This window comes from Poecilia mexicana, unplaced genomic scaffold (genome assembly GCF_051168715.1).
Source record: "Poecilia mexicana isolate PSO_F unplaced genomic scaffold, ASM5116871v1 scaffold_6, whole genome shotgun sequence".
In the NCBI taxonomy this organism is placed as follows: domain Eukaryota; kingdom Metazoa; phylum Chordata; class Actinopteri; order Cyprinodontiformes; family Poeciliidae; genus Poecilia; species Poecilia mexicana.
Genome location: NW_028263375.1, coordinates 27,885,927 through 27,897,265, shown reverse-complemented (window position 1 = coordinate 27,897,265; position 11,339 = coordinate 27,885,927). Strand labels below are relative to the sequence as shown.

The 11,339-nt window shown below is 43.1% G+C and overlaps 1 protein-coding gene across 2 annotated transcripts in view; it reads right to left on the bottom strand.

The window, feature by feature from the left end:
- Positions 1-505: 505 nt before the first annotated feature.
- Positions 506-11,339, bottom strand: part of sin3aa (SIN3 transcription regulator family member Aa) — a 21,979-nt gene continuing 11,145 nt past the window's right edge. For both annotated transcript variants that reach the window (XM_014977240.2, XM_014977239.2), the window contains exons 10-21: positions 11,111-11,229; positions 10,802-11,012; positions 8,031-8,147; positions 7,666-7,904; positions 7,337-7,520; positions 5,515-6,097; positions 5,064-5,233; positions 4,793-4,966; positions 4,330-4,422; positions 3,361-3,455; positions 2,529-2,721; positions 506-2,417 (exon numbers count right to left, since the gene is read on the bottom strand). In XM_014977240.2, the coding sequence (XP_014832726.2) occupies positions 2,187-2,417; positions 2,529-2,721; positions 3,361-3,455; positions 4,330-4,422; positions 4,793-4,966; positions 5,064-5,233; positions 5,515-6,097; positions 7,337-7,520; positions 7,666-7,904; positions 8,031-8,147; positions 10,802-11,012; positions 11,111-11,229 (2,409 nt within the window). In that variant the 3' untranslated portion in view covers positions 506-2,186. The remainder of the gene's footprint in view (positions 2,418-2,528; positions 2,722-3,360; positions 3,456-4,329; positions 4,423-4,792; positions 4,967-5,063; positions 5,234-5,514; positions 6,098-7,336; positions 7,521-7,665; positions 7,905-8,030; positions 8,148-10,801; positions 11,013-11,110; positions 11,230-11,339) is intronic.

Below are 11,339 nucleotides of genomic sequence, written 5' to 3'. Positions count from 1 at the left end.
AAAGTGTCATAATTTACCGAATGACGTTTTATGACAACAGTCATAAATATTAATTAAGGCTTATTCATGTTCATGACAGGTGTTATGTCATGTTTATGACAGTGTCATGTCAGTCTTACTCACCCCTTTCAAATAAAGTGTTACCAGGACTTTTTAAATTAAAACAAGCTCCTATATCTTACTGAAAAGTTATCTGTTGTGTTTTTTTTTGGGTTTTTTCCAAGCGTACCAAGACATTTGCACTAGAAAGTGGGCCAAAACTCCCAGGTAAAACTGTGTGTTCCTACAGTGTTTGCCTTAAGAAACATCTCGTTATATTTTATTTGGATTCAACCTGATGGCACAAAAAAGTGCTTTCATTTTCAACTGTGAATCACCAACAAGAGTTGGAAGATAAGAGATTTAAAAATATCAGTAACTCAAAATTGGCCAAAGAAAACCAAAACCATTGCTTGTAATGAAGTAGGGAACGACACGAAAACAATTAAAAAAATCTCCACAAGGGTTTTTCATAGGCTACAAATGTCATTTTTTATTATTACTTTAAATAAGGTCTAAATAAAGGGACTAAAGACATGCTCATGTCACTTCTTACATTATCAAAAATACGGTGCGGGTTGCAGAAAACGACCCAGGGAGAAGGAAGCGTGCCGAGGGGTTCGCTCTTTGAGATACGGCTCACCAGTAACCTTGGACGGCGTTGTCAAACGGAGGCAGTGATTTTTGACCAAAGAGCTGTCACGGTCAAGAGAACAAAACAAACAAGAAACAAAACAAAAACTGAAAGACCTGGATTCATATGAACTTCCCTCTCCCCTCCAGATGTCCTTACGACAGAAATTAAAAAGCAAAGACGGAAAATAAAAACACACAAAGGCGGGGGGGCAGAAAAGAAGAACAAAAAAAAAATCATAAGTGTTTCATTAACAACTCCCTTTGGTAAAAATGGTAATAAATGGGCTCGCATTTGTCTGTCTCATGTACATCCTAACTTTAGCCGTTAATCACTAAAGTCCACAGTAAGATTGGAAAGACTAGCACAACAACACGGATCCGTCATAAAAAGTCTGAGATTATTTACAGAGTATTTACAACATGAGCGGGATGAGGACAGTCCTCCAGAATGAGTCGAGTGAGTGTGTGTGTGTGTGTGTGTGTGCGTGCGTGCGTTCGGTGAGCGAGCTGGTGTATTGGCAGAGGGCGTCTTTAAAAGGTCGACTTCCAGGGCGGCGAGGATCTTGTGTGTTAATAGAACTATATATAATATATATACACAACACATACACTGGAATACATGTCAGGATCTGACATTCACAAGCTATACAATTTTACAGTTGGAGGAACAAACAGTGTTGTGATTTTTTTTTTTTTTTTTTTTTTTACTTTTTGTCGCTTTTATTAGATGAAACGAAACAGTGCTTTCCTGCGGTAACCAGACAGCACCGCGTAGGGCTCAGGCACAGTCTGTAATAATGCTGCCGTGTGTTTCGGAAAAAGAAACGTGAACCCAGACCCCCCCAACCCCCCCGAACCTCCCGCTTTCCACCCGGTGACGACGCGTGATCTGGATTCTGTCGTGAACGCGGGAATGTCGTGTCGGAACCAGACCCTCCAAACCCCTTCCTCCTTCTGGATAAGTGCACTTTGCTTCATCTCATTGTTTTTCCCATAAATAACGCCTCAGGTAGGAAGATGGGAGCTCCGATGGCTTCTGACTGGAGGAGCGGCTGGCGGCGAGCCGAAGCGAAGCTCGGTTCGGAGGAAAGTCCAGAAAGCACCACTCGCCGTTTCGCTGCCACCTGTCGGAAACCGGCTCAAGGAAGAAAATGTTTGTGCCGTGGCTCTGAGTGCTGGTTGGAGCTCAGGAACGTGAGCACTCCTAAGTTTTGGCACCAAAAGGCCCTGTGGGAAAAAAGAAAAAAAAAAAAAAAAAAAAAAAGAGCTTTGTCCAGCTAAAAACGCTGGTAAAACAACGAAACGAACAGAAAACCTGTCATCCTGCCGCCCTGGATGTAACACATGAGGGAGCGAATATCAGCGTTGCTCCCATGTTGGCCTTTAAAAATAATAATAATAATAAAAAAAAAATCACAATATTAATCCCTACCTCTACATTGTGGCCTCAGACCACACCTCCCCCCAGGAGTCCACTATGTCTCCTCCCTTCCCCCCCCCGCCGCCGTCAGCTACGGCGCCTTGCTCGGCGTGCTGTATTTCACGCGGTACTTGTTGATGTTCATGAAGTGGAGGACCTCCGGGTGGCGCGTGGTGGAGCAGGGCAGCAGGCCGTCGCGCCCTTCGCCCATCAGCCACTTGGTGGTGTCGGCGCTCATGTCGCGGGTGACGTGCTCTTTGACCCAGGCATCCACCCAGGCCTGGAAGCGCTTGTGCAGCCGCGTGCTCACCCTCTCGTGTGACTGAGGGGGGACAAACAGGAAGGGATGTAATATTTGTATGTCTTTTAAACAGCACAGAGCAGCAAAGTCAGAGTCAGACTTTAACTTGGTGGAAAAAGTTTTGGTGAGTACCTGGTGAGCCCTCATCAGGGCGGTGCGTCGATACATGTAGTCCTCAGACTTAAAGACGTAGACCATTTTGTAGGAGTTTAGTTTGAACATGCACTCCATCTTCTCCTTCTCCAAGGATTTCTTCCCTCCTTCGCAGGCCTCCTTGTCCATCTGCTCCCTGCCCTTCTGGTACTTCCGGATCCGTCTTAGGTTCCTGGTAGGGAGAACGGGACATAATATCCTGAGGTTAAACGTGTCGGAACAAATTCGTCAGCCTTAAATTAATCAAACAAGAACTCATATCTGAGTATCACATCTATCATATGATAGATGTGATACTGAAAGCATTTAAGCAAGCATTAGCTTTTTAGCTAATTTTGACTTGAACCAAAATTAGCTTACTTAAATTTAATTAAGTAAATTTGGCTAATATTAGTTTACTTTAGCTAAAATTGCTAAGTATAGCTCTTGTAAGTCATAAATCATTAAGCTAACATTTCCTTTTTAGCTAATTTTGACCTAACTTACGTAATGTATTAAGCTAATGTTACCCAATGTGCTAGCAAAAGCCAACATTTAAGCAAACATACCTTTGTTAATAATTTTGACTTGGACAAAGATTAGCGTACCGAATTGATTAAGTTAAAGTTGCTAAGCATGTTAGCGTGAGCCAACATGATAATGACAGCATTTGAGCTAACGTTAGCTTTTTAACTTCTAATTTTGACTTGCGTCCAGAGGTTAATCGTGTCGGGACTTAAATGATTCTAACAAGGACTCACATTTGAACCATCACATCTGTCACTAAGTGTCAGAAATTTGACACATGAGGAAGAAGAACAAAAGAGAGTACCTGGGAAGAAACACGGGCTTCTGGGCGAGGTGCTCCCTCAGCTCCGGAGTGGTGGAGTCCGGGTTTAGGTAACGTCCAATGTAGTCGGACCAACGCTGCAAACACAAAACAGGGTTCGTTCACTTTTCCCACAGTAAAATTCAAGAATCTTTCAAGCATTTCCAAGGTAAGTTTTCCAAACTTTTCCAACACCACACTTTGGAAATTAAAGCAATACAAATTAACAATAAAAAAAGACTATTTCAATTCACTGTAACTTGAGATAATTTATTATCGTTATTAAAAATGTCTTGTGATAGTATTCTATGTACAACAGCAGGGACGAGGTAAACTAAAATGTAATGTTTTGAAATGTCTCACTCACAAACAGCCTGTACACCTGACTGATCCAAGAACAAAACAGAAATTTAACAAAAAATCCCACAAATTCAATTACGTGGTTTAACGTATAAAATATAAGCTGCGCTTTTTTCAGTTAACTTATTGAGCCATTAGGAATAATAGATATCCATAAAATTGAAACAATCTCAAGAAATCTTGTGAAGGTAAATTGCCTTCCTGCTTAAAATAAACATTTAAAGACAATAATATACAAAAAGTTACAAAAAAATATTCTCAATAAATTTTCTGCAGCTTAGCAAATGGAAATAATTTTGGAAATTGGAAACTGACCTAAAACAAGGAAAAATTTGTCTGATTTCACTTCAGAAATAATGTTTATGTGTTTTTATTAGGCGTATGAAAGTACCTTTTTCAGCTGTAAATAACATTTTCCAAATTTAGTCTTTTAATAAAACGTTGGATTACACTTTATTCCAAAACTGCAGTGTGAAAATCAAGCACTTTACACAGAAATCGAGAATTCGCCAAGCCTTGGAACCACCTGGGTGAAATTCAAACATTTTCAAGGATCTGAAGCAGACAGCTGAATGTTCAGAGCCAACACGCGTCAGGTGAGCGACCTCTGACCTCAGTCTCCAAAGGCTCGTCAGAGTTCTCCTCCTCCGTGTCGAGCAGCTCCACTGTCAGCTGCACTTGCCTTCTGCTTTTCAAAAACATCACCTGAGGGAGCGAGAAGAGGGAGAAGAAGTCAAACCACTGAAAATAACCAAAAGTTGGAATCATAATCACAGAAAAAGAGTCGGTGAAGACTGGATGTTCCTCCCAGCAGTAACGCTCATCTAAACTCCATTTTAATGGAGAAAAACAAAAATCACTTTAGAAAAACAAAACCTAAAAATTTTGGATCGCTTTAGTAAATAAATCAAACACCAATCCTAAGAAACCTTGCAACCAGCTGCAACAGTGACTTTTTCTTTCTCAGTGTCTGAGCCAAATGAATAGTAGAAATGAAAAGAATAATTATAAACAACAGGAAATTAAAAGAATAAGACGACTAATGCCCTTTAATTTGGTAAAGCTGAATGCTCACCTTGAAGCAGTTCTCGTCAGACATGAGCTGCTCGGCTTTACGCTGGTAGGCCGCCTCGGCCGGGCTCCTCGACGGCTGCGCGGACGTGGTGCCCCCGGTGGCACCATTCCCACTCTCGGCCAGGTACAGGTCAGTCACCTGGACGCAGATCTCGTCGCTCACTATGTGCTGCAGCTACAGAGGGAGGAGAGGAGAAAGTGAGGGGGGTTGCAGGAGGTCAGACTTGCGGCGCCAACAGAGAACGCGGCTCTGAGCGAGCGGGGCCCGTTACCTGCCGGACGATGCTCTGGATGAGCTTGTCCATGGTGAAGGCGATGTAAGCGTGGATGGTGAACATTTCCCTCAGGGAGTCCTCGTACTGAGACGCCTCCATGTTCCCGTCAAGCAAATTCCGAACCATCTCCAGGAAGGCCGAGTAGTAATCCTCCACTTCGATGTCCACTGGAGAGCAGAGGCGCTATGAACGTTATGCTTTTCACAATTCTTACAGTACTGCATTCTATCAATTAAAACAAAATGATAAAAGAGTTAAAATCAAATTTTTGATTTGTATTTTAGCGATTAGCTTAGCCAACATGTATTCCCCATATCTTTAATAGTTTTATCAGAAATTTGAGGTTATTTTCACTTTTCTAAAATGAAGTATGTTCAATAACAAAAATCTAAAAAAAAAAAAATAAAAAAAAAAACTCTCAGCGTGTTTATCTGTGAAGTTCACTCACTGGGCTCTTTGAGTCGCAGCTGGACGGCGGGGTTGTCGTTCTTCTCCTTCTTCAGCCCCAGCACCTCCCTCTCCCAGTCCCGCTCGCGGACGTCGTCGTCGATCTGCCGCTCCGCCTGCTCGTACAGCCTCAGCAGCCGCGAGCACAGCGTCTGGTGCAGCCGCAGGAAGATGTACCAGTTGTTGTTGACGAAGAAGAGGTTGTAGGCGTCGTCCTCGCACGAGTGCTGCCTCTGCGCCGCCGTGTTGCCGAACAGCAGCTTGGACTTGGTGGGGCTCCCGCTGTCTGGGACGCCGTTGTGCTTCTTGGACGCGCCCGCCTCGTCCGGCTCGCCGTCCTCTTCCTCCTCCTCCTCCTCCAGGTCCGACAGCTCGCCGCGCTGCGCGAACAGCATGTCGGGGATGAAGTGGTAGATGATCTGCTTGATCTTGTACTTGTCCTCCTTCTGAATGCTAGTCTGCCGCTTCACGTGGTGAATGATGAGCGCCGCCGCGTCCTCCAGGATCTGGCTGTCCTCGTACCCCAGCGTCAGATGGGGGCCCGTGGGGGTCGCGGCGTTCTCCTCCGACACCTGCTCCTGCCGCTGGAAGTCAAGACGTAGCTTTACAGACATCAGATTCTCCCTACAGCGCAGCAGATAACTGAGTATTTCAGCAAAATCTCTCACGTGCGGATGAACCTAGATTGGCCATTGACTTCCTGCGCTTTCTCCCATTCACTTTGATTACTCCGTTAAAATTTCAACCGGGCCAATCAGCAAACAGAAGGAGAAGTTGTGGCGTTGATTTTCTGCGCTGCTATGTAATTCTAATCTACCTTCAGATTTAGAAATGGCAGTGGAGGAAGTGAACAAAGCCGTTCACTTTGTCTGCGTTAGCCACATTTCCAAATATTGACTTAGCATTACATAAGTCACAGGCAAACGTGCTGACATTTAAGACCTCAACAGAGCCCACGACTCCAGGAAGCCCAGTCCTTCTGAACAAAGCAGCGCATAGCAAAAGGGGCTAGCAAGGCTAACAAGAACCTAACACAGATGTTTCTAGGGGTAGTTTTCTAAAAAATTTTTTAGCCACTTAAAAATTAGAGCCACAGGCCATTTTTCAAAATGGCCACCGTACTCGTCAAGGAAAAAATTCTTTGCACTAAATTTGGCAATATTTATCACAACTTAATATTTTTGGTGTCAAATCCTACATAACTGGATCCACAGAAATTATACTTCCTGATAGCTTTCTTTTTTATTTTTCAAGATGGTCGCCATGGTCGTTAGAAAATATTTGCATTAAATTGGCCAATTAGATTAAAGTGTTGGGCAGAGCTACCCGAAAGGTTAAGTTCACTAACCACTAATTTGTTCAAAAAGAAGCCTCGCGCCGCTAACGCCAAGTCATTAAAAGCATAGAAAAATGAGTGGAAGCTAACGCTAAAAATTAAGACGCTCAATCTGTGTCACCAGTTGACGACTGGTGGGAGACGTGCAAACAGTAACATGCTCGGTTTTTGATTTTGCTGGATATTATTGAAAGTTGTATGAATAGGAAGATCATAGCTGTTGATGCGACACAAAGTTAATCAAAGTCATGAAAATCTGTAATGTCTTAGGACAATATCTGGCTTAAACAGCTCAGAAACAGCAGCCATATTGGAAATGGCTCTCATCTTGAAATTAAAGTGGAAAATATGAAAAACATACAACACAAGGGGTGAACATGCAATTTTTCATGCTTGTATCCACACTTGAAAGCTTTTCACAGTAATATTCTGCACTATCATAAACACTGGAGATGAACAAGAAAGACGAAACGCGGAAATTCGTTACCTCATCATAGATGCTTTCGATTTCATTCAGCAAAGACTTGGATCGAAGCACTTTGGTGTCGTTCTGTTTGAAGTTGATGCCTTGGTGGTCCAGAGACTTGAGGTAATACTTCTCATTCTGCTCCCTCCAGATCTTGTTGAAGCCTCGCTGGGCTTCCCGCCACTCCTCTTCCTTTGTCTTTAACCTGGCCGCAACAGAAGACAAAGTCAAGTGAAGTCAAGCGAAAACTCCGCATCCCCAAGAGGCGTCTTTTAAGGTTGAAACCCTGAACTTTTACACGCTTTGGTATCGAATCTGACAAAACAGGAAGTCTTTGGTTCAGCAGATACCTTTTCAGCACGATGGGAACAGAAACGGCCGGGTTCTTCTTCAGGCCATCGAGGATGTCGGGAGCTTTGTCTCCGTATATCCTCTGGATGGCCTTGCGGTGAATGACCTCCGAGGAGCCGCCCAGCGTGTTGTCCAGCCGAAACTTGGCCTGCTCCTCGGCGGACATGCGGGACAGCTTCCGCTGCACCGTCTCCAGCACTCTGATGGTGGTCAGGTTGGTCTCGAGGACCACGTCCAGCTGTGTCGAGACAAGAACTGTTAAAAAAGTGTCCGCTCATGACGGATGGGGGGCAACCAAACCAAAAATGCTCGCTACGGGAATAAAAACCATGTAGAAGAGAAAGCTGAGAATGTTCCTGCTCACCTCGAAGCGTTCGTCCTCACACCTGTAGATGTGCTCCTCGTACTGAGTTTTCTTGGAGCTGACAAACGTGGAGTCCTCGGACCACGAGGGAAAGGAGACCCAGGTGTCATTCAGGACCTGGACGCGGGGCAGGAAAGACTCAAACAATGTCCACAGACGGGATGGAAACGAAGCATTTCGCTCCAACTGCATATTTTAAACTTGAGACCAAAAGTGACGTTTGAACCGCATTGCATTCTAAACAATAAAATGTTTTTTTTTTCATTAAAAATAGAAACTGAATTGTTTTTACTAGCATTTTCTCTTCCATAAATTATTTTACTAGCTTAAGCGGCTATGACAAAATGGAACAATTTTTTTATTTGATTACTTGATCACTAAAATACGGAGCCCCCCAGGGGACATGGGGAATTTTTTTTCTTTTGCGTTCCCTCGCAAAACTTTTGCGTTCCCTCGCAAAACTTTTGCGTTCCCTCGCAAAAGGTTTTGCGTTCCCTCGCAATACTTTTGCGTTCCCTCGCAAAACTTTTGCGTTCCCTCGCAATACTTTTGCGTTCCCTCGCAAAACTTTTGCGTTCCCTCGCAAAAGGTTTTGCGTTCCCTCGCAATACTTTTGCGTTCCCTCGCAAAACTTTTGCGTTCCCTCGCAATACTTTTGCGTTCCCTCGCAAAACTTTTGCGTTCCCTCGCAAAAGGTTTTGCGTTCCCTCGCAATACTTTTGCGTTCCCTCGCAAAACTTTTGCGTTCCCTCGCAAAAGGTTTTGCGTTCCCTCGCAAAACTTTTGCGTTCCCTCGCAATAATCTACTGATCAGTTCATGCGGCATAATTGATATTATAAGCCTTTTTTACGGTGGAAGCCGTACTTTCTGCTTTAATACAAGCTTATAAGGTTTTTCCATGGACTATTGAGTTATTATCGCGGGGTAATAAGTCATCTGATTGTGTCTCCATTGTGTTCGTGTCTGAATGGTTTAAAGGGCTGCTTTCTGTGCCGTTCCATCTGAGCCTTAACAGACATAAACATGCAGTAAATAAATCGATTTTCAATCAGTTTTTTGCACCAAAGCGTTAATAATAATAAACACGTTTTCACTGAGGCTCTATAAGAGCAATATGAATGAAATAAGTAATTATTGATATGACAGGAGCAGCGGCTTTGACACCTGGTGGTGGGCGTGTCGATGTGGGAGTGACTGTCATGAAGTATGAATGGGAAGGTGACGCTGCTGGCTCTGTGTGTGAGGCAGTGGGTGAGCTGGGGGGTCAGTCCTCGCAAAGTTTGGAGCATAATAAAAATTAAATAAATCGATAATTGTGACAGAACAAAGAAGAGGTTAGGAGTTGATTGATACACGGCCAGATGAGATTCCCCGAGTTAATGCAGTGAGGCCGTCTACCACCATTAGTTTGCTGTGTTTTATAATAATAAAACGTGTTTATTATTATTAACGCTTTGGTGCAAAAAACTGATTGAAAATCGATTTATTTACTGCATGTTTATGTCTGTTAAGGCTCAGATGGAACGGCACAGAAAGCAGCCCTTTAAACCATTCAGACACGAACACAACAGAGACACAATCAGATGACTTATTACCCCGCGATAATAACTCAATAGTCCATGGAAAAACCTTATAAGCTTGTATTAAAGCAGAAAGTACGGCTTCCACCGTAAGAAAGGCTTATAGTATCAATTATGCCGCATGAACTGATCAGTAGATTATTGCGAGGGAACGCAAAAGTTTTGCAAGGGAACGCAAAAGTATTGCGAGGGAACGCAAAACCTTTTGCGAGGGAACGCAAAAGTTTTGCGAGGGAACGCAAAAGTATTGCGAGGGAACGCAAAACCTTTTGCGAGGGAACGCAAAAGTTTTGCGAGGGAACGCAAAAGTTTTGCGAGGGAACGCAAAAGTATTGCGAGGGAACGCAAAAGTTTTGCGAGGGAACGCAAAAGTATTGCGAGGGAACGCAAAACCTTTTGCGAGGGAACGCAAAAGTTTTGCGAGGGAACGCAAAAGTATTGCGAGGGAACGCAAAACCTTTTGCGAGGGAACGCAAAAGTTTTGCGAGGGAACGCAAAAGTTTTGCGAGGGAACGCAAAAGTATTGCGAGGGAACGCAAAAGTTTTGCGAGGGAACGCAAAAGAAAAAAAATTCCCCATGTCCCCTGGGGGGCTCCGTACTAAAATATTTACAACAATCTTAGGTGCCACTTCAAAAAGTGGATCCTTAATAACCAGGGACAATAATTATGTAAAAAAAAACAACAAAAAAAAAACATTATATGACACCACTCAACTCTCTAATTTTCAAGTTTTTTTTTCAAATATATATATAAGGGTAAAACATAAAGTTCTATAACAAGAAAAATACCTGTTTTTCCATATAAAAGTTTAAACTTTTTCTTTATTTCTCAGTCAAATAAAGAAATACTTGATATTTTGACTTTACAATAACCAAGTTTTATGTTTTATATTAGCAAACTTAGATCAAATTTGCAAAGGTTAAAAAGCTTTTGTGGGTCTAGAAAAACGTATTTTGTTGCCGCAAGAGCAATTGTTTCACAAGTAGCGCAAGTCCTACTTATTAGCATATATTATTAATTGCTAGTACAAAATGCTAAAAAAGATGTCTAAAATGTCTCCATCAACAATCAGTAACTGACTTCTAGTTCTGTTTGGTGACTCTCTAAACATTCTTAGGAACCCAATGTCATTGATCTTATAACCCAACCGTAACAGAAATGAAACGTACGACTCTTAACGTGCCTCACCTCCTTACAAAGCGGAGTTCTGCCGGTGCACTTGGGTTGCTGGTAGCTTTTGGGCAAAGCTCTGTAGCTGGAACCCAGCCTCTTACAGGAAGCGTAATCGATCTCCATAGCGATGCCCTCGGTGGCGCGTTCCTTGGGGTACGTCTCAATGTGGGACATTTCGCGATAGCCCAGGAAGTTCTTGAACCAGTTGAACAGCTCTGGAAATTTCCTGTGAATCAGAATTAGGCAAAAAAAAAAAAAGCACAAAAACACTAAGAGACAAGGGCTGTTTAAATAGTTTTTAGATCACATGACGGGTTTACGTACCCCAAAAAGGGCAGCACCAGCTGCACCAGTTCAGCCCTGGAGATCACCTCCTGGTTAAAGATGATCAGGCAGCGTAAGAAGCTGTCGTAAGCCTCGGCACTCCGCAAGGCTTTGCGGACCTACGTAGGACAATGTCAGGGGTTATAATGTGCAAACACGCAAATGTGACTGTCCAAAAACAGAAAACTCCCAGTTTTCAACCAGTTCACCCTTAATGATACCTTTAACT